The sequence below is a fragment of the Salmo trutta genome, chromosome 14 (assembly GCF_901001165.1).
Source record: "Salmo trutta chromosome 14, fSalTru1.1, whole genome shotgun sequence".
Taxonomy (NCBI): domain Eukaryota; kingdom Metazoa; phylum Chordata; class Actinopteri; order Salmoniformes; family Salmonidae; genus Salmo; species Salmo trutta.
This window is the reverse complement of record NC_042970.1, coordinates 46735519-46758962: the sequence shown is the minus strand read 5'-3', so window position 1 is coordinate 46758962 and position 23444 is coordinate 46735519. Positions and strand designations below refer to the sequence as shown.

The 23444-nt window shown below is 40.5% G+C and overlaps 1 protein-coding gene across 1 annotated transcript; it reads left to right on the top strand.

Moving 5' to 3' along the window:
* The first annotated feature begins 16409 nt into the window (after positions 1-16409).
* Positions 16410-20300, top strand: LOC115208267 (uncharacterized). Its single transcript, XM_029776199.1, has 6 exons — positions 16410-16696; positions 17753-18115; positions 18612-18704; positions 18874-18960; positions 19322-19355; positions 19733-20300. The coding sequence occupies exons 1-6, from the start codon at positions 16648-16650 to the stop codon at positions 19749-19751; spliced, it is 645 nt and encodes a 214-aa protein (XP_029632059.1). The 5' UTR covers positions 16410-16647; the 3' UTR covers positions 19752-20300.
* Positions 20301-23444: the final 3144 nt, after the last annotated feature.

Below are 23444 nucleotides of genomic sequence, written 5' to 3'. Positions count from 1 at the left end.
AAGACCACTAAGGGAGGAATATTTGTATGGTGGTCATTTACCTTCACCATTTTAAATATCAACTTCAATGGGGTAAAGTCAGAGTTGGGACATCCCAAGGATCCCAGATAACAAGGACCATTCTGCAACATATTTTTATTTATTTTAGCAATGCGCATGCACTGCTCAGATATGAACAAAGATGGAAGAGCAAAGTATCTGTTCTCCGCTGCTAGTGGAGTCAGATACTGAAAATAACATTTTCTTCTCATAATGTGGGTTCTGTATGAACACTAATAATACCAATGTTTCACAGATTGAATAAGAATGTGAAATTACAGTTCGTAGCTAACAAGCTAGGTGGCAATGCTAACGTCTTTAGCCAAGGCAAGGGCATTCTCAAATTAGCGAGCTAAGGTTAGTTCACTAACTGTTAAATGTCGAATAAGCACTGTAGCCTATGATAAGGTCAACTTTAGCTAACCAGATATCCTAGAGGACCCCTTTCCATTGGTAAACAATCGTGTCTTTCCAACCTGAATGTCGTTTTGCACTTAGCCTTGTACCTACTCCAATAGCTAGCTAGCTAGCTAGGTCCCACTCAAACACTTGACTGGGAGGCCCTAAATAGCTGCCATTGCTTTGAAGCCAATTTGCTAGCACAATCCCCCCACTGCAGTTGCTGTCACATTAGATGGGTAAGCAACCAATTATTGCCTAAATATTTAGCTCCTATACAATCTGAACTGGCACCTGGGTTAAGAAACTAGCTATTGCATAAACTGCAGAGATGAAAATGCTTGTTTCTGGGTCTTAATGTATTTAAAACTTTGCTGCCTAACTGAAAATTGTGACCGCATGTTACCTCTTGCCGTAAAACATTTAATTTACTTGTGTAGGCCTATTCGATTCAATTCCATAAGGCATTAACATTTCACACATTGCTGAATAACATGGCTGTCTGAAGAGTATGCAATACCAGTAGGTTGTCAACACCAATAAACATAGCTGTTTTCATTCCATTGGTATATTTTTTAGACCTAATATACACTACCGTTCAAAAGTTTTGGGTCACTTAGAAATGTCCTTGTTTTTGAAAGAAAAACTTTATTTTTTGCCCATTAAAATAACATCAAATTGATCAGAAATACAGTGTTGACATTGTTAATGTTGTAAATGACTATTGCAGCTGGAAACGGCTGATATTTCATGGAATATCTACATAAGCTTACAGAGGCCCATTATTAGCAACCATCACTCCTGTGTTCCAATGGCACGTTGTGTTAGCTAATCCAAGTCTATCATTTTAAAAGTCTAATTGATCATTAGAAAACCCTTTTGCAATTATATTAGACATTTTACATTTTTACATTTACATTTTAGTCATTTAGCAGACGCTCTTATCCAGAGCGACTTACAGTAGTGAATACATACATTTCATTTTCATTTCATGCATTTTTTAATTTTTTTTATTTTATTTTAGTAATTTTTTTTTGTACTGGCCCCCCCGTGGGAATCGAACCCACAACCCTGGCGTTGCACACACCATGCTGGCGTTTTAAACACCATGCTCTACCATGCTCTACCAACTGAGCCAGAGTCCCAGAGTCACCTCTTCACTTTTGACATTGAGACTGGTGTTTTGAGGGTACAATTTAATGAAGCTGGCAGTTGAGGACTTGTGAGGCGTCTGTTTCTCAAATTAGACACTCTAATGTACTTGACCTCTTGCTAAGTATATATACACCTGTTCTGAAAGGCCCCAGAGTCTGCAACACCACTAAGCAAGGGGCACCACCAAGCAAGCGACACCATGAAGAACAAGGAGCTCTCCAAACAGGTCAGGGACAAAGTTGTGGAGAAGTACAGATCAGGATTGGCTTATAAAAAAATATCCATAACTTTGAACATCCCACGGAGCACAATTAAATCCATTATTAAAAAATGGAAAGAGTATAGCACCACAACAAACCTGCCAAGAGAGGGCTGCCCACCAAAACTCACGGACCAGGCAAGGAGGGCATTAATCAGAGGCAACAAAGAGACCAAAGATAACCCTGAAGGAGCTGCAAAGCTCCACAGCGGAGATTGGAGCATCTGTCCATAGGACCACTTTAAGCCATACACTCTACAGAGCTGGGTTTTACGGAAGAGCGGCCAGAAAAAAAGACATTGCTCAAAGAAAAAAATAAGCAAACACGTTTGGTGTTTGCCAAAAGGTATGTGGGAGACTCCCCAAACATATGGAAGAAGGTACTCTGGTCAGATGAGACTAAAATTGAGCTTTTTGGCCATCAAGGAAAACGCTATGTCTGACACAAACCCAACACCTCTCATCACCCGTGAACACCATCCCCACAGTGAAGCATGGTGGTGGCAGCATCATGCTGTGGGGATGTTTTTCATTGGCAGGGACTGGGAAACTGGTCAGAATTGAAGGAATGATGGATAGCGCTAAATACAGGGAAATTCTTGAGGGAAACCTGCTTCAGTCTTCCAGAGATTTGAGACTGGGACAGAGGTTCACCTTCCAGCAGGACAATGACCCTAAGCATACTGCTAAAGCAACACTCGAGTGGTTTAAGGGGAAACATTTAAATGTCTTGGAATGGCCTAGTCAAAGCCCAGACCTCAATCCAATTGAGAATCTGTGGTATGACTTAAAGATTGCTGTACACCAGCAGAACCCATCCAATTTGAATGAGCTGGAGCAGTTTTGCCTTGAGGTATGGGCAAAAATCTCAGCGGCTAGATGTGGCAAGCTTATAGAGACATACCTCAAGAGACTTGCAGCTGTAATTGCTGCAAATGGTGGCTCTACAAAGTATTGACTTTGGGGGAGTGACTAATTATGCACACTCAAGTTTTAATTTTGTTTTGTCTTATTTCAGGTTTGTTTCACAAGAAAAAATATTTTGCATCTTCAAAGTGGTAGGCATGTTGTGTAAATCAAATGATACAAACCTCCCCAGAAATCTATTTTAATTCCAGGTTGTAAGGCAACAAAATAGGAAAAATGCCAAGGGGGGAGAATACTTTTGCAAGCCACTGTATACCTCTGAGCTTTTATGTTTTCCTGTTGTGCGTAATGTATGGTAGCCTATATCATAGGCTATGTATTGGATAATGGCACAATCATTTGGGCTTTTTTGGGCTTGGGATCATTAAATGTCTTTAATGTAGGGCTCATAAAATGTATGTAATGTATGGCTCATCAGGCTGAAGTAGCATCAGACTTGAATGTTCATGTCAATCAAAGCTCTAATCAAATCCAGACATATTAATATGCTTTGTATGCTTTAGAATGACACTACTGGTTTGGGCGGGAAAAATACAGGGTTACCCAAGAGAAAAGGGATTCTTTTCCAGATGGAACATTTGCAAAATCCATGGAAAATATTCAATCCTAGTCTGTAGCTTATTCTTTAGATCAATGGTTCCCAAACTTTTTATAGTCCCGTATCCCTTCAAACATTCAACCTCCAGCTGCATACCCCCTTTAGCACCAGGGTCAGCGCACTCTCAAATGTTGTTTTTTTACCATCATTGTAAGCCTGCCACACACACACTATACAATACATTTATTAAACATAAGAATGAGTGTGAGTTTTTGTCACAATCCGGCTCGTGGGAAGTGACAAAGAGCTCTTATAGGACCAGGGCACAAATAATAATATAATAATAATAATTTTGCTCTTTATTTAGCTATTGTTCATATAAAACTTTATTTGTTCATCGAAAATTGTGAATAACTCACCACATGTTAATGAGAAGGCTGTGCTTGAAAGGATGCTCTGCAATGTTGGGTTGTATTGGAGAGAGTCTGTCTTTTTCTACACACAGTCTGTGCCTGTCTTTAATTTTCATGCTAGTGATTGCCGAGAATCCACTCTCACATAGGTACGTGGTTGCAAAGGGCATCAGTGTCTTAACAGCGCGTTTTGCCAAAGCAGGATACTCTGAGCGCAGCCCAATCCAGAAATCTGGCAGTGGCTTCTGATTAAATTCAATTTTCACAGAACCGCTTGTTGCAATTTTGATGAGGCTATCTTGTTCAGATACCGGTAAGTGGACTGGAGGCAGGGCATGAAAGGGATAACGAATCCAGTTGTTTGTGTCATCCGTTTCGGGAAAGTACCCGCGTAATTGCTCACCCAACTCACTCAGGTGCTTCGCTATATCACATTTACCGACATTGTCGGTAAGCTTTAGTTCATTTGCACACAACAAATCATACAATGATGGAAAGACCTGTGTGTTGTCCTTGTTTATGCAGACAGAGAACTACAACTTCTTATCATAGCCTCAATTTTGTCCCGCACATTGAATATAGTTGCAGAGAGTCCCTGTAATCCTAGATTCAGATCATTCAGGCGAGAAAAAACATCTCCCAGATAGGCCAGTCGTGTGAGACACTCGTCATCATGCAAGCGGTCAGACAAGTGAAAATTATGGTCAGTAAAGAAAACTTTAAGCTCGTCTCTCAATTTAAAAAAAATGTGTCAATACTTTGCCCCTTGATAACCAGTGCACTTCTGTATGTTGTAAAAGCCTTACATGGTCGCTTACCATATCATTGCATAGTGCAGAAAATACACGAGAGTTCAGGCGCCTTGCTTTAACAAAGTTAACCATTTTCACTGTAGCGTCCAAAACATCTTTCAAGCTGTCAGGCATTCCCTTGGCAGCAAGAGCCTCTCGGTGTATGCTGCAGTGTACCCAAGTGGCGACGGGAGCAACTGCTTGCACGCGCTTTACCACTCCACTATGTCTCCCTGTCATGGCTTTTGCGCCATCAGTACAGATACCCACACATCTTGACCACCAAAGTCCATTTGATTTCACAAAGCTGTCCAATACTTTAAAAATATCCTCTCCTGTTGTCCTGTGGTTTGCAGAAGAGGATGTCTTCCTTAATTGACCCCCCATAAACGTAACGAACATATACCAGGAGCTGTGCCAGGCCCGCCACATCTGTTGACTCATCCAGCTGTAATGCATAGAATTCACTGGTTTGTATGTGAAGCAGTAATTGTTTCAAAACATCTCCTGCCATGTCACTGATGCGTCGTGAAACAGTGTCGGCTTAATTCTCGCTCAAAAAACTCCTGTGGCTTATTTTTCAAATTGGCATGTTTTGTTACTAAATGTCTGTGCAAGAGTGAAGGTTTCATTGTGCTGTGAGATAGTACTTTTGCACATATAACACAATGTGGCTGAGGAAAGGCACTATTCCCAATATATAAGTGAACCCCAAATCAATGTAGTTCTCATCATATTTGCGCCTCTTCGATATTTGCGCCCCTGTCTGTTGTTCGGTGCTTTCCCGGGTAGCTCTTCGGCTGCATCAGATTCACAACTGTCAGTGTCCATGCTAGCTGGGCTAACAACAAATGCAGAATTACTGATGCTAGCATTGGATGTGCTTGTGGAAGCAGAACAACTTGTGTCGTCGACAGGTGCAGGTGTAGTACTGCTGGTAGTAGCAGTACTACCAGTAGAGCTGGTATGTGTCTCTATTGACGCGGGGCTTACTTTTTTTACCATTCATCAATTTTTGAGCAAACTGAATGAGCAGCAGCTACGTTTGGCTACATATGGACCGTTAGTGGAATTCCCACGAGAGAGTAACGGTTAATGTGATTAAATGTTAGTTATTTGACTAGGCTATCTGTATTTGACATTGTGTTATTATTTCGCTGAATACTAGATGGTATAATTGTATTTTTTGCAGTGAAACGAGGCTACTCAGGCCCCCAAAAAAACTCACCCAAATGTATAGCCCCGTTGGAAAATATAAATGGACTGTTTGAAAATGTGAATCACATTTTTATTTGGTGTACCCGCGACGGCATTGCGTACCCCAGTTTGAGAATACCTGCTTTAGATGCTTGGGACTGCTGGTGAACCATGATGTGCAGGCATAATCAAAGTGACACTGGACTAGCACACTTGCCAGAGTTTTGAGGGTGTCTATAGGTTTCCCTCCAATTGGTGACAGATTTTCATGCGAATATTCTAAAACAATATGCACATTTCAGAGTTCCCTTAAGGAAAATTTGACGCCAGACAACGTGATCGGGCAGATTTTTATTTACCAGACATTTCAAAAATGTACCGGACATTCAAATGCATTCAGATCCGACATGGTGCAGCCAGTGCTATCAATAAAGGGGGATATTGGCCAAATGAGCCACATTTACATGTCCTTCAATACAGCATATAACAAATTACAAAAACACTATACTTGTGTTTTGATGTGTAGGATATGCAATTTTTGTATTGTTTTTTAAGCTTTTCTTTAAAATATGATGGTCCACCTCAAGGTTCAGCTGTCAAAGATTTTGAGCACTAAATGCATCAGGAAATTGCATGCATATGTGTCCACTGTATGATATTAATATTGAAAAAATATGCAGTGCCTTCAGAAAGTATTGAGACCCATTGACTTTTTCATCATTTTGTTACGTTACAGCCTTATTCTAAAGTGTATTAAATAAAAAATGTTCTTCATCAATTTACACACAATACCCCATAATGACAATGCAAGAATAGGTTTTTAGAAATGTTTGCAAATGTATTAAAAATAAAAAACCATAAATACCTTAGTTACATAAGTATTCAGACCCTTTGCTATGAGAGTCGAAATTGAGATCAGTTGCATCCTGTTTCGATTGATCATCCTTGAGATGTTTATACAACTTGATTGGAGTCCACCTGTGGTAAATTCAATTGATTGGACATGATTTGGAAAGGCACACACCTGTCTATATATGGTCCCACAGTTGACAATGCATGTCAAAGCAAAAACCAAGTCATGAGATCGAAATAATTGTCTGTAGAGCTCCAAGACAGGATTATGTCAAGGCACAGATCTGGGGAAGGGTACTAAAAAATGTCTGCAGCACTGAAGATCCCCAATAACACAGTGGCCTCCATCATTCTTAAACGGAAGAAGTTTGGAACCACCAAGACTCTGCCTAGAGCTGGCTGCCCGGCCAAACTGAGCAATCAGGCGAGGAGGCCTGAATGCCAAGCGTGACGTCTGTAGGAAACCTGGCACCATCTCTACTGTGAAGCATGGTGGTGGCAGCATCATACAGTGGGGATGTTCTTCAGCAACAGGGACTGGGAGACTAGTCAGGATCGAGGGAAAGATGAACGGAGCAAACTACAGAGAGATCCTTGATGAAAACCTGCTCCAGAGGGCTCAGGACCTCAGACTGGGGCGAAGGTCCACCTTCCAACAGGACAACAACCCTAAGCACACAGCCAAGACAACGCAGGAGTGGCTTCGGGACAAGTCTCTGAATGTCCTTGAGTGGCCCAGCCAGAGCCCAGACTTGAACACGATCAAACATCTCTGGAGAGACCAGAAAATAGCTGTGCAGCAACGCTCCCCATCCAACCTGACAGAGCTTGAGAAGATCTGCAGAGAAAAATGGGAGAAACGATGTAATCTCTGCCATAGGTGCTTCAACAAAGTATTGAGTAAAGGGTCTGAATACTTGGCACCATATTTACATCTTTTATTTTGTATAAATTTTCTAAAATAAAAATAAAACTGCTTTTGCTTTGTCAATATGGGCTATTGTGTGTAGATTGTTGAGGATTTTTTTTTTAGAATAAGGCTCTACCGTAACAAAATGTGGAAAAGGACCACCTGCTCCACTCTGGAGCGGGATTTCATTTAGGATCTCTCTGTACTTTGCTCCGTTCATCTTTCCCTCGATCCTGACTAGTCTCCCAGTCCCTGCCGCTGAAAAACATCCCCAGGGCTTGATGCTGCCCCTACCATGTTTCACCATAGAGATGGTGCCAGGTTTCCTTCAGATGTGACGCTTGGCATTCAAGCCAAAGAGTTCATTCTTGGTTTCATCAAACCACAGAATCTTGTTTCTCATCAATCAAATCAAATCAAATGTTATTGGTCATTATTGCGAGTGTAGCGAAATGCTTATGCTTCTAGATCCGACAGTGCAGCAGTATCTAACAGGTAATATCTAACAATTCCACAACAAAACCTAATGTCTAACAAATTCCACCACAAAACCTAATACACACAACCTAGTAAAGGAATGGGATAAGAATATGTAAGCAGTGACAGAGCGGCTAAGATGCAATAGATTTTGAAGGATACATTATACAGTATATACATATGAGAGGAGTAATGCGAGATATGTAAATATTCTTAAAGTGCCATTATTAAAGTGACTAGTGTTCCATTTATTAAAGTGGCCAAAGATATCAAGTCTGTAGGTAGGCAGCAGCCTCTCTGTGCTAGTGGTGGCTGTTTAACAATCTGATGGCCTTGAGATAGAAGCTGTTTTTCAATATCTTTGTCCCAGCTTTGATGCACCTGTACTGACCTCACCTTCTGGATGGAAGCGGGGTAAACAGGCAGTGGCTCGGGTGGTTTTTTATTTATTTTATTTATTGAACCTTTATTTAACCAGGTAGGCAAGTTGAGAACAAGTTCTCATTTACAATTGCGACCTGGCCAAGATAAAGCAAAGCAGTTCGACAACATACAACAACACAGAGTTACACATGGAGTAAACAACATACAGTCAATAATACAGTTGAAAAATAAATAAGACTATATACAATGTGAGCAAATGATGTGAGATAAGGGAGGTAAAAGCAAAAAAATGCCATGGTGGCAAAGTAAATAAAGTATAGTTATTGTCCTTGATGATCTTTTTTGCCTTCCTGTGACATCGGGTGTTGTAGGTGTCCTGGAGGGCATGTAGTTTGCCCCCGGTGATGCGTTTGCAGACTGCACCACCCTCTAGAGAGCCCTGTGATTGTGGGCGGTGCAGTTGCGATACAGCCCGACAGGATGCTCTCAATTGTGCACCTATAAAAGTTATTGAGGGTTTTCGGTGACAAGCCACATTTTCAGTCTCCTGAGGTTGAAGAGGCGCTGTTGCGCCTTCTTCAGCACACTGTCTGTGTGCGTGGACCATTTCAGTTTGTTGGTGATATGTACACTGAGGAACTTAAAACTTTCCACCTTCTCCACTGCTGTCCTGTCGATGCGGATAGGGGGCTGCTCCCTTTGCTGTTTCCTGAAGTCCACGATCATCTCATTTATTTTGCTAACATTGAGTGAGATGTTATTTTCCTGACACCACACTCTGGGGGCCCTTACCTCCTCCCTGTAGGCTGTCTTGTCGTTGTTGGTAATCAAGCCTATCACTGTAGTGTCGTATGCAAACTTGATGATTGAGTTGGAGGCGTGATTGGCCACGCAGTCGTGGGTGAACAGGGAGTACAGGAGGTGGCTGAGAACGCACCCTTGTGGGGCCCCAGTGTTGAGGATCAGCAGAGTGGAGATAGGTGGAAGGTGGAATTGAGGTACAGTAATGGTAGCACAGGTGCAATGCTTAACCATCTGAAAGGGACGCACCGTGAGACCCAAACCATTGCTGGCAGCAGCACAGCAGCATTGTGAATTCACATGGAATTTTATGCATTTTTCTTATCGTTTTATTAATGCAAAACCGATTTTTTAAAAGGCTGTTTAATTCTAAGAAAAAGTGTTCATTTGTCACATCCCTAATCTATATCACTCTGCTTAATAGACAGGTTAGTACAGCCTATATCACTCTGCCTAATAGACAGGTTAGTACAGCCTATATCACTCTGCCTAATAGACAGGTTAGTACAGCCTATATCACTCTGCCTAATAGACAGGCTAGTACAGCCTATATCACTCTGCCTAATAGACAGGTTAGTACAGCCTATATCACTCTGCCTAATAGACAGGTTAGTACAGCCTATATCACTCTGCTTAATAGACAGGTTAGTACAGCCTATATCACTCTGCTTAATAGACAGGCTAGTACAGCTTATATCACTCTGCCTTATAGACAGGTTAGTACAGCCTATATCACTCTGCCTAATAGACAGGTTAGTACAGCCTATATCACTCTGCCTAATAGACAGGTTAGTACAGCCTATATCACTCTGCCTAATAGACAGGCTAGTACAGCCTATATCACTCTGCTTAATAGACAGGTTAGTACAGCCTATATCACTCTGCCTAATAGACAGGTTAGTACAGCCTATATCACTCTGCCTAATAGACAGGTTAGTACAGCCTATATCACTCTGCCTAATAGACAGGTTAGTACAGCCTATATCACTCTGCCTAATATACAGGTTATAACAGCCTATATCACTCTGCTTAATAGACAGGTTAGTACAGCCTATATCACTCTGCCTAATAGACAGGTTAGTACAGCCTATATCACTCTGCTTAATAGACAGGCTAGTACAGCCTATATCACTCTGCCTAATAGACAGGTTAGTACAGCCTATATCACTCTGCCTAATAGACAGGTTAGTACAGCCTATATCACTCTGCCTAATAGACAGGTTAGTACAGCCTATATCACTCTGCCTAATAGACAGGTTAGTACAGCCTATATCACTCTGCTTAATAGACAGGTTAGTACAGCCTATATCACTCTGCCTAATAGACAGGTTAGTACAGCCTATATCACTCTGCTTAATAGACAGGTCAGTACAGCCTATATCACTCTGCCTAATAGACAGTGTGAAGGAACATTTTATGTTTTCGCTTTTCTAATAACCAATTTGACTGGGTTCATGCAAGTGACTGATTGATCGTGCCTGGGAGCAATAAGAGTGCTTTTTGTTTAAAAAAAAAAGAAAGGAAAAAGGAGACGTCACCTCTTTTCTATGCTTGGGCCAAGATTTACCACAGGGGGGCAGCAGTCGATCAATCCAACTCTGCAATCTCGGAGCCTCTGCCACTGCCATGAAAAATACTAAGATGAGCAAACACACACACGTCTTCAAGAAATGTACTTTTCTAGATTGTAAATTCGAATGCATATCTGTTGTGTTGGCTATAAAAGATATCAGGTTCTTAGGAATTAGGGCTGAAATGACTTTACTATTAGTTAGCTACAATGCTGTAGGACTGTGTTACTCTCAGTGTAGTAACATTAGCTGTAGGAGGAAATAAAACAAATGTATCTCTGATTGAATGTAGAGGTTGCCTGATACCTCTATCTACATACTGGTAGATATTTTCGAAGGGAGTGAGGATCTCTAGAACAATGTTCTACAGAAAATGCAATGTGTCTGTGTCGGGTCAAACAGGTGCAAGTGGTAAAAATGAGGACATTTGGCTTTCTATGGTTTATTGTAGAATGAATGACAGTTTAAATACAGCAGTTACATCTGGTATATATTTGAACAATGTCTACTGGATCATTGTTATCAAGATTCTGATGTTCCATGTTTTAATAACTTTTTTTGCAAACAATAATACAAACATACAGATGGGAAATAATGCTTGAACATTCTTAGATCTCCTACACTGTGTTCCTGAACAGACATGAGACTAAATATTTCTCCATTTCAGCTTTGCGACTCGAGAGCCCAACAAAGGCTTGACTGTTCTGAGGCGCGCAGTGAGATGCTCTGAAGCCCTCTGAGATCTCCTGTTTTCAAAGAATCCTGTGGTTTGGTTCCTTGTCTCTCTCAAACCCTCGACCCCCGTAGAGCTGTGCCGTGCCCACATCCTCCTCCTATACGACCCCCACCTAGGCCATGTTTCTCCCCCTATACCCCTCAGCCCCCCCCCTCCCCCCACACACACACTCTAAAAAACCAAGCTCTATAGCCATACAGTTTTAGTTAGGCATTAACAGCTTACAATTTCAGAATGCCTTTGCTTTACTGCAGCAAGGTACATTGTTAAAGGGAGTGTTCACCCAAATTACCAAATGTATTTTGTTACCCTGTAAGCAGTCTTTGGACAAGGTATGACAGTAATCCATGCTTTGGTTTTGTTTACCTGACCTGACTGTTTCTAAATGCTAACCTTTTAGCATTTGTGGCACAAATCCAATGCAAGTCAATGGTACCGATATGAGCATTTTTCACGCTTCAGTTAAGTTACTTATAGATGACTTGGGCATGAAGAATGTAAAATGCTAATCTTAGATTAAGCATTTGGAAACAGTGGCCTGGAAAATAGACCAAAGCATGGATTGCTGTCATATTTTTTTCAGAACTTGTAATTTGGGTGAACTTTCCCTTTAATATGACAAACGCTCTCACAGGATGATGCTAAATGCCAAGTTCATTAGCAATTATATAACAATAACCTATTTAATGAAATGCATTTCTGAAATGTTCAGTTACATTGACTTCTAAGCTCTTTTTTACTGCATTGTAGAACAGGTTAATTTTGCATGACCCCAACTGTATATCTTCATCACCCTGCAGTGAGCTCCAGAAGTATCGGGACTGTGACACATTTGTTGTTGTTTTGGCTCTGTACTCCAGCACTTTGGATTTGAAATTATGCAATGACTATGAGGTTAAAGTGCAGACGGTCAGCTTTAATTTGAGGGTATTTTCATCCATATCGGGTGAACGTCTAGAAAATGCAGCACTTTTTGTACAAAGTCTCCCCCATTTTAGGGATCAAAAATATTGGTACAAATTCACTTATATGTGTATTAAACTAGGCTGTAAGTTTAGCATTTGGTCCCACATTCCTAGCACGCAATGATTACATCAAGTCTATGACTCTACAAACGTGATGGATGCATTTGCTGTTTGTTTTGGGTGTGTTTCAGATTATTTTATGCCCAATAGAAATGAATGGTAAATAATGTATTGTGTCATTTTGGAGTCACTTTTGTTGTGAATAGAATGTGTTTCTAAACACTTCTACATTAACGTGGATGCTACCATGATTACCGATAGTCCTGAATGAATTGTGAATAATGATCAGAGAGAAAGTTGATATCATACCCTCAAGACATGCTAATCAAATCAAGCTTTATTTGTCACATGCGCCGAATACAACAAGTGTAGACTTTACCGTGAAATGCTTACTTGCAAGCCCTTAACCAACAGTACAGTTCAAGAAGAGTTAAGAAATGATTTTCCAAGTAGACTAAAATAAAAATTAATAATAAAAAGTAACACAATAACAAGGCTATATACAGGGGGTACCGGTATCGAGTCAGTATGCGGGGGTACAGGTTAGTCGAGGTAATTTGTACATGTAGGTGGGGGTGAAGTGACTATACATAGATAATCTCCCCTGTTATTGTAATGGTGAGAGGTTAGCATATCTTGGGGGTAGGATCTTTGTGCGTCTGTAACTTTCTCACTCATTATAATTCATTCAGGACTATCCGTAATCATGGTAGCATCCACATTAATGTAGAAGTGTTTAGAAACATTCTTATTTACAATAAAAGTGACTCCAAAATGATACTACATTATTTACCATTCATTTCTATTGGGCACAAAATAATCTGAAACACAACTTAAACAAACAGCAAATGCATCCAACGAATTTGTAGATTCACAAGGTTGATGTAGTCATTGCGTGCTGTGAATATGGGACTAAATAAATACTTAACTTTTGACTACATTAATATACATATAAGGGAATTTGCCCCAATACCTATTGATCCCATAAAATGGGGGGACTATGTACAAAAGTGCTGTAATTTCTAAACGGTTCGCCCAGTATGGATAAAAATGCCCTCAAAGTAAAGCTGCCAGTCTGCACTTTAATTTCATGGCCACTGTATAATTTCAAATCCAAAATTGCTGGAGTACAGAGCCAAAACAAAAAATAAAATATCACTGTCCCAATACTTTTGGAGCTCACTGTATCTGATGTAATGTTCTTACTGAAAGGAAATCTTTTGGAAATTAAAATAGAAAATGAACCAATTTTGCGGATCCTTAGTTAGTGTGCTGTGTGCGTCTCTCAGAGTACCCATATAAAGGCAGGCATAAAGAGGATATAAGATCATGTACGTGAACAAAACGCGAAAGCAGGATCCCATGTGGGTTGTCAGTGAGTGGTGGTAAATATATTTGTTCATGAGAACCAACATTAAAAACGTATCCACAACATTGAAAATCTTGCTGTAAGGTTGTGAACAAGTAAATGTGAGTTACAATATTTTCTGTGAAATAGAATATTTGAATATGAAAAATAGGCTACTTCTAAGTTTACTTATAACTTTTATTGTAGGAAAAGTGACCTCAATGTTGTTTCACATCTTACAGTGGTAAGGTTCATGCTTTGTTGAAATTGTCAAGAATCAGCAGGATTCTATTGACAGATAAAATTACATTTTCAGGTATTTATCAGATTTAGCAATTTACAGAAGTATTCATTGAGCTTCATTGTTGGTTGGTTTTGTATTTCTTTGACATGCACTGGAGTTAAGGTAGCTTGATCTGCAGCTGTGCTCCAGTACTCAGTGCGGCTGCAGCTGGGCTAGGTCACACACCTGGGCAGAGAGGTTAGGAGAGGTGAGACTTGGTAATTGTGCAAACTAGTCACACCAGAAAAAACTTGGCCTTCGTTTTAAATGTATTGGTATAAAACAATTCCATATACAGTGCATCCGGAAAGTATTCACACCCCTTGACTTTTTCCACATTTTGTTACGTTACAGCTTTATGCTAAAATGTATTAATTTTCCTCGACAATCTACACACAATACCCCATAATGACAAAGCAAAAACAGGTTTTTAGAAAGTGGCAAGTTTATAAAAAATAACAAACAAATACCTTATTTTCATAAGTATTCAGACCCTTTGCTATGAAACTCGAAATTGAGCTCAGGTGCATCCTGTTTCCATTGATCATCCTTGACATGTTTCAACAACTTGATTGTAGTCCACCTGTGGTAAATTAAATTGATTGGACATGATTTGTAAAGGCACAAACCTGTCTATATAAGGTCACACAGTTGACAGTGCATGTCAGAGCAAAAACTAAGCCACGAGGTCGAAGGAATTGTCTGTAGAACTCAGAGAGGATTGTGTCATGGCACAGATCTGGGAAAGGGTACCAAAACATTTCTGCAGCATTGAAGGTCCCCAAGAACACAGTGACCTCTGTCATTCTTAAGTGGAAGAAGTTTGGAACCACTAAGACTCTTCCTAGAGCTGGCCGCCCAGCCAAGCTGAGCAATCGGTGGAGAAGGGTCTTGGTCAGGGAGGTGACCAAGAATCCGATGGTCACTCTGACAGAGCTCTACAGTTCCTCTGTGGAGATGGGAGAACCTTCCAGAAGGACAACCATCTCTGCAGCACTCCACCAATCAGGCCTTTATGGTAGAGAGGCCAGACAGAAGCTACTCCTCAGTAAAAGGCACATGACAGACCGCTTGGAGTTTGCCAAAAGGCACTCAAAGACTCTCAGACCATGAGAAACAAGATTCTTTGGCTTGAATGCCAAGGGTCACGTCTGGAAGAAACCTGGCACAATCCCTACAGTGAAGCATCGTGGTGGCAGCATCATGCTCTGGGAATGTTTTTCAGCGGCAGGGACTGGGAGACTAGTCAGGATCGAAGGCAAAGATGAACGGAGCAATGTACAGAGAGATCCTTGATGAAAACCTTCTCATGGGGCGAAGGTCCACCTTCCAACAGGACAACAACCCTAAGCACACAGCCAAGACAACGCAGGAGTGGCTTCCGGACAAGTCTCTGAATGTCCTTGAGCGGCCCAGCCAGAGCCCAGACTTGAACCCGATCTAACATATCTGGAGAGACCTGAAAATAGCTGTGCAGCAACGCTCCCCATGCAACCTAACAGAGCTTGAGAAGAATAGGAGAAACTCCCCAAATACAGGTGGGCCAAGCTTCTAGCGTCATACCCAAGAAGACTTGAGGCTGTAATCACTTCCTAAGGTGCTTCAACAAAGTACTAAGTAAAGGGTCTGAATACTTATGTAAATGTGATATTACGTAAAAAAAATAAAAAAAATAATTAGCAACAATTGTTTTGTCATTATGGGGTATTGTGTGTAGTTTGATGAGGGGAATAAATAAACATTTTTTTTTTTAAATAAGGCTGTAACCTAACAAAGTGTGGGAAATGTCAAGGGGTCTGAATACTTTCCAAAGGCACTGTAGTACAAAAATAGTGTAGACCAGCACTATTATTACAGATTGTAAATACTGCCGACCCTGACTGAAATTTCTATGCCAATGGTTCTAGATGTCCATCGGTTGGGAAAAGTAATTGTTGATATTATGGAATTGTTCACTTTCTGTTGGCCCATGAGCGTCACTTTATTCTGAATAGATACATCTTTGTGTAGCATCCCCTTTACTGCAAAGCAATAGCAGTATATTCCTGATGAGGGTGTCTGGGCACTTCTACAGCATACCGCAATAAACATTTTGAATTAGGAGTAAAAAGTGTTCATGTATACAAACTTCAAAGGTTTATGTGTTTTCTTTTTTTATTTGGTGTATTACATGACTGTATCGTACACTATTATCAATAGTGTATGATACTGTGACAAATACAGACAAAGCCTTCTGAGCAATCAACAGAGGATATGAAGCATCTCTCTTATACGGTGAAAACTTCTGACATATTGTCATGAGATATACATTGAACATCATCTCCTCTCTTCATTATAAGTGTGTGTGTGTCTCGCTCTCTGATAGGCCTGGTGCGTGGCTGTGTGTTGTCACGTAGGGGTGTTACCCAGGCGACACTTGGCCATGTTAGCTCAGTTGCTCCCCTGTTCTCTGACAGATGCAGAAAGGGAAAAGAAAGCAGTTTTGCCGACCCTCAGCTAACCCTTCGAGACGACACGCATCACAAATACACGACCGCTCAAGATGACCCCGTTGGCACTGGTATGGACAATGGTGTGCTTGTGGAAAACAGGTAAGGACCCCAATATTCTCTCTACCTACGGTCATCAAGTTCTTTTCTGTTGAGGTCTCAGGAACAGCGTGAGGTCTACCTTGACAACTAGTGAGAGTCCGAATGTTAAGTGTATGCGCTATTATTTACTTTTCATTCCATTTTGGCGAAGGTTGTTATTTCTGTCTAGACTTGTGTATTTTTGCAAGAAGGTTTCACACCAGGAAATGTTAAGAGTTAAAGGAGTGTGGATGAGGCCCCCAGTGTTTTCTTTGTATGAAGTCCTTTAAAATATTTTGGTGATTTGAGTGATATGTTGTTTTAGTGATGATCGGATAAACATCAATGAAAAACAGTAGGCCGGAGCCAAAAATGCACAGACCTTCAATAATTGTCATATCTCACATGACTGACATTCAAAGACAACCGCTAGCTATTCTTAAATTCAAACGAGAGCTCTGAAGTTAAGATATGTATACATATTTCTGTGATGCATTGCATGTAAAGAAGCGAAGCGAAACAGTTCAGCATTGTCTCGTGCAATGTTTGCCTCAGAATGTCACCTTTATAGATAAGTCTCTCTTCTAACCTTTCTGTTGTGATGCTACATGTCATGGTTCCAAGGTGCCATAAATGAACATTTCCATTCTTGCAAAATTATTGGTTTGAACACAGTGTTTGTGTCTGTATCCCTCCACCACTTCAGGTTTTTTTGCTTCATTTTAGATGGAACAATCTCGACCCTTTATCTCACTCTGTCTCGCTTGATGTGTTTCTGGTAAAATGTACCTGTCGTAAATAAACAGGTTTCAATAACACTGTTGAAAGCACAATCATTTATTTACAGTGAAGCACAAGCAAACAATGTCTCAATCCTGTACATTTATTGGTCAGGTAAAAATATTGTAAGAGCATACCAGTGTTACGAACATCCGTCATGTCTTCTTATCATTGTGATCTCTGTCCAGCATGCACAAATGACAATAGGACCTTATTCCATCAGTATTGTTTGTCTTCTTTGACGTAGCGGCAGTTTGTCCAGCCAAACTAAACCCCCATTCGCTTCTCCTTTTCCAGTGTACAGCCTGACACCAACTGAGTCCCACTTCGTCCACTACCCCCCTATCAATGACACAGAGGTCGTCACCTGTGAGTGTTCCAGCCGCTCCTGCCAGACAGTCTTTTGGTTCCGCACACACCTCAACAACTCCGGCTTCCAGTTCCTTCTCAGCCTCAACAATGCTGACCGGACCTATTATGGACCCGGACCCATGGATGAACACCGGTTCAAGGCCAGTAAAAGGGACACGGGGAGCAAGGTGGCTTTCACACTGCGCATCAATAATATAGCGGCAGAGGACGCAGGGTGGTACTCCTGTATGCTCCAGAACCAGAAAGAGAACGAGTTGTGGAGGCCAGGAGTTCTTCTCAGACCCGGAGGTGAGAGGAAGCCATTACCCTGCACGGCACTGACGCTTCCCATTCTTCATATGACTGATTAGAGATGAGAAGATTTCCTGAATGAATCCAGAATTCCTACATTTCCCTCCTAGAACAAGTTACACAACTGTGGAACGCACTCACTCACATCTGCCGTATTATATTTAGAATGACCCGAGAACACAGCAGTTTCCTGATTTTTTCCATGTTCTTCCGAAACAGTTCAACCTTTGATTCAGATTTCGCTCTGTGTCCCTTCAGAGCTGGGTTGGAATTCATTACCAACTATTGTGAAGTCGGAACGTCAGTGCGGGAATTCAGCCTTGTTATAGAGAATTAAAGCAATAGAAGTTTCCCTTGCGCCAGTTGCAGATCTGTTTCATGAGTTACCATCCTTAAGCTTCTTCATCTGTCCAAATCTCTCTCCGTTGTGTTTTGTTTATTTTGTCTCTCTCACGGTGTGTCTCGTACGTTGTCTATTTTTGTGTCCCACCAGAAACTCGCCCAACATTAACCCCTGTCACGAAGCCCAAGCCCCCAGGAATCCCAACCGGCCGCTGCACCAAAAGGAACGATCAAACCCCAAAAGGTGATGTTCATAACGTTAACAAGTCTGTCTAATAAGTTGTTTTGTTGTCTGCGTAACAAGTTGAATGTGTTACAGGTTACTTTTTGTATATCTAGTTACGTTACAACTGGTTGTATGTTGTGTTTCAAGCTGCTAAAACACTGTAACAGTATATTGTATTGGGTTCCAGGCTGTGGCTCCAAAGTTCTGTGGCCGTTGGTCGGAGTACTCCTCACCCTGGCTGCGGCTTTGATCTACACACTGTACTACTTCAGCCGTGAGTGTCTTTTCGCCTTGCTTACCTGCCGATAAAGCAATATAGTCGAACCACCCAGCTCCAGTACTGTTTTGTAATTAGTATTGTCAATTGTCAAAGACACTGCTCACGCAGGGCCTAATCCTTACTTGAGATGTACGTGCTTAACTCTCGTGCAACATTTCACGTTTGACAAGGCAAAGACAATAAAGTGCATCGTTTTGGGAGTAAGCGACAACATCGTAATTGATGTATTCTGTGTGGGATATCAGTATACCTGCTGCTCCTATGGGATAGAATGGGGGAGACACTAATGTATTCATGTTTATGACTGTTAGTATGCTGTTGTTCTGAATTTTGTGTGTGTCTGTGTGTGTTGCAGGACTACCCAAAAAGTGTCGACATCAGTTTGCCAAGTAAGTTCCATGTGTAAACTTCACAAGCCTGTGATTTTTGTCTTCTCCTCCTCTCCCCTTTTCTCACAACATAATAAAATATCTCTACCTGCTAATGTATCGATCTCTGTGACTTACCCTTTGATCTGAGCCTGTGTTTATAAAGCGTCTGAGAGTAGGATCAGTTTTGCCTTTTAGATCACAGTGAGTACGATTACATGGGCAGCGGGGACCTGATCCTGTACTCTGAGATGTTTTGTGAATACGGGCCCTGGTCACGCTTATAATCTCACATTTTCTGTGATTGATCTGACTTTCTCTATAATTGAGACAATCTTTTCCCCTGTATTCATCTCTGTGTAGTTGACTCTCTTTGACTGTTTGTATCTGCCTCACAGGAAAAGACCACTGAAGTAAGACAGAGAGCCCACACTGCAGACTCTGAGAAAGTGCTGTATGTGTCCTTGGATCTCCTTCCAGGAATCCAATTCGAATGAATCTGAAGACAGTTTCATTAGCATGTCACCTTTCTATTCTTTGTTCATTACAGCAATGAACTTACCTGAAAATTCGACTGTCTAAAAATAAACTCTTAGGATGCTGTCCACAATGTTAATGCCTCTGGCTATGGTTTTCTAATTAAGTGGATGTATTTAACAGAAAACGTATTTATGAACCGGTATTACTCTCTTATGTCCTAGTATACTACAAATGCAGCTTTTAATAGATAAATAAAATGCATTACTTGTAAATACGTGCATACTGTATATCTATTGTTTTGTGTTTGCCATGCATTGCCTTTCTGGAACAACGATACCATGGTTTGCCTCTTGATATTTGGCAAAACTGTACTTTCAATAGAGTCAAAGCAATATGAAGCATTGTATTCTGGTTCAGTAGCCTAATGTGCTTATTGTCTGTGTGCATCATGTGTTGATGAATAAAATCTTTTTTTTTAATCATTCATTACTTCATGTCCATTCACTGTCATCTTCTCATAGGGACTAGAGAGGTGTGTGTGTGGTATTTCCTTGTTTAACTGTTGAGCGGGAGACTTAATCTGACTGTGCGTTTAAACACAGAAACATAATCAAGCCTGCTCCACCATTTCACTTCATATTGCATTGAACAGAGAGCAGAGACATGTAACAACACTATATAACATTTTCTTGATGTCAACCACAATATTAGTCATATATATATATATATATATAAAATAAACACAACGACAACGATAACGTTTGTATGAAACAGCATGCACACCTGCAGCAAAAACATCTGTCTTGCGTGGTTCTTCAGGTCTCAGCGAGTGAACAAGACCCTTTCCTGTGTGACAGAAAGAGAGGGCACGAGAAAGAGAGAGGAGAGAGAGAGCACTGTGCACATTGAGATGCTATCACTCTTTCTCTCTCTTTGTTCTTTCAACTTTGAGTCCCTCTTCTTGACGCTGAAACAAAACAACCACAGAGCGACCACAGAGCCCGCCACAGGCAGAGACAGAAAGAGAAAGAGGGAGGGAGGAAAAGTGAGAGAAAACACTGTCGTCAGACATGACAAAACCCTCAACTTTATTAAAACTCCTCTCATTGTGTTGTGTCTCATATTCTTTATTTCATTTGATATTGTGTCATGGCAAAATAAATGGGAAAAGTTGACTGCAGTGGTTGAGATGGTGGAAGATAAGTGGGCATCAGAAAAGTACACATAGAGTTGCAGTTCATCGTTACACTTTATTTTAGAGTTTTTATCTAATCGCTTTGTAATAATTAGGGTAACATGGGGTAACGAGCCACCTGGGGTAACCTATTTTTCCCCCTGGTTGCTGTCACGGATCCCTCCGGAACTTTCATCACGCACACCTGTCCCCTATTCCCCACTGATTAGTATTTGTATATATGTGCCCTTTGTTCACCATGGTGCTGTCCATTATTGTAAAATGTCCGTTGGTGCGTGTGAGTACCTGTGCTGTGTGTTTTGGCTTTCGTGCCCTTGTGGATTGCGCAGATGATTACAGGTCTCGTCCCGTGTGTTAATCATTGTGCGCGTATGTTAATTATTCGAGGTACTCTTCGCTCTTTTGTTTGGGTTTCAACCCTGGGTTTTTGTATGGTGTTTGTTTGGTCTTCGTCCCTGTGCCTTTACATGGCACGCCGTAATTTGGGTACAATAAAAACCCTTATTACGCATTCCTGCGCCTGTCTCCCAAATCGTTGTTACCAACGTGACAACCACTACTCTTGCTCAACTAAAAATGTTATCTGTCTCATTTACTTTAACAAACAATTCTTAGGTAAATTTATAAAATATTTCATCATTTAGATAAAGTTATATATATATATATATTAATCTTATTAAGTTAGATCTATAAACTTGTGTATAGATACAGTATATACCATTAGGGGAGCCTAAAGATAAATAATCCACTTGTTTAGAGATACACATTTTTATCCGTTTTTAATGAAGCAGTAAAATCTAAGGTGAGAATGTTGAGGGTAACTGCCCCCCCCCCCCCCCCCCCGGCAATCCAATGCAATCTTGCCCGCCCAGCAATCCAATGCAAGCGAATGGTGCCTAAATTAGCATTTACCAAATCATCTACAAGTAAATGAATTGAGTTACGCAGTCATTTTTAATACTTTACGATGACTTGGACATGGTTTGTCGCGAGGCACCTTACCTAGCACTAGTTACCCCACGTTACCCTACACATAGTTTTTTTCAAGATTCATTGAAAAAAGCATCACTATGTATTTGGTAGCCTATAGTCGACAAACAATGTTTCTTTGACACAGGTAACAGAACAAAAGTACCCATTGATACTATATTAAATACATAGGAGAAAACTTTATTTTACAGTCCTGGTAAACACCAGTGGAAACAGTACTATCAAATTAACATTACTCATTTCACTTGCCCTAAATCAAGCGTTTTATGTTCTTGCTCTGCACATCAACATGTTCCAATTTAGTGCACATATTCACAACAGCCAATACATCTATCTGGAATGGTATTTGGTTATCCTAAAGAGAGATGTACTGAACGTGTATTATAATAAAAAATATATACAAAGAATGGTAATAACTTGAGAAACAAATATATCAATGATTGTTACCGAAGCATATACAGTAAAAACTATCATTGAAAAGTAATCCTATGTTTTAATATATGGTTTCTGTATGAGCATAGTAAAAATAACTTATATCACTTTTATAAATATCCACTTCAACAAACACACATTAGCCTATGAATGTAATGTGTAATAAGGATTATATGAAAAAACAATAGTACTCCTAAAATTCTTCTTCTCTTTTATGTTTTTGAAAGATATCAAATCAAATCAAACTTTATTTGTCACATGCGCCGAATACAAGTGTAGACCTTGCCGTGAAATGCTTACGTACAAGCCCTTAACCAACAGTGCAGTTCAAGAAGAGTTAAGAAAATATTTACCAAATAAACAAAAAAAATTATAAAAAGTAACACAATAAAATAACAATAACAAGGCTATATACAGGGGGTACAGGTACCGAGTCAGTGTGCGGGGGTACAGGCTAGTTGAGGTAATTTGTACATGTAGGTAGGGGTGAAGTGACTATACATAGATAATAAACAACGAGTAGCAGCAGTGTACAAAATAAATGGGGTGGGGTCAATGTAACTAGTCCGGTGGCCATTTAATTAAATGTTCAGCAGTCTTATGGCTTTGGGTAGAAGCTGTTAAGGAGCCTTTTGGTCTTAGACTTGGCGCTCCGGTACCGCTTGCCGTGCGGTAGCAGAGAAAACAGTCTATGACTTGGGTGACTGGAGTCTCTGACAATTTTATGGGTTTTCCTCTTATTTGAAGAGAAAATGAAACAACCAAACAAAGCTTTTTATCATAAAAACAATATTACGATGTTTTAGTTAAAAAAGTATATGTTTAAACCTTTGCACAAAATATTATGTAAGTATTGCTGAAGATATTGTTGCTCATCTAGTCTCATAATGTTTCGTTTTTGTAGTCTCAGTTGTAGATTGTCCTTCTGACAGTAGCCATAATAGTAAACTTGGGCACATCCTTTTCTGTTACGTTTTCTATTGTTACACCAAAGGGCAATCTACAGCAATGGC

Excerpts from the sequence above, each read along its gene's own strand:
- LOC115208267 (XM_029776199.1), top strand. The coding sequence starts at position 16,648 with ATGACCCCGTTGGCACTGGTATGGACAATGGTGTGCTTGTGGAAAACA. Across the intron at positions 16,697-17,752 it reads GGTGTGCTTGTGGAAAACAG|TGTACAGCCTGACACCAACT; the intron begins GTAAGGACCCCA and ends CTCCTTTTCCAG. Across the intron at positions 18,961-19,321 it reads CACACTGTACTACTTCAGCC|GACTACCCAAAAAGTGTCGA; the intron begins GTGAGTGTCTTT and ends TGTGTGTTGCAG.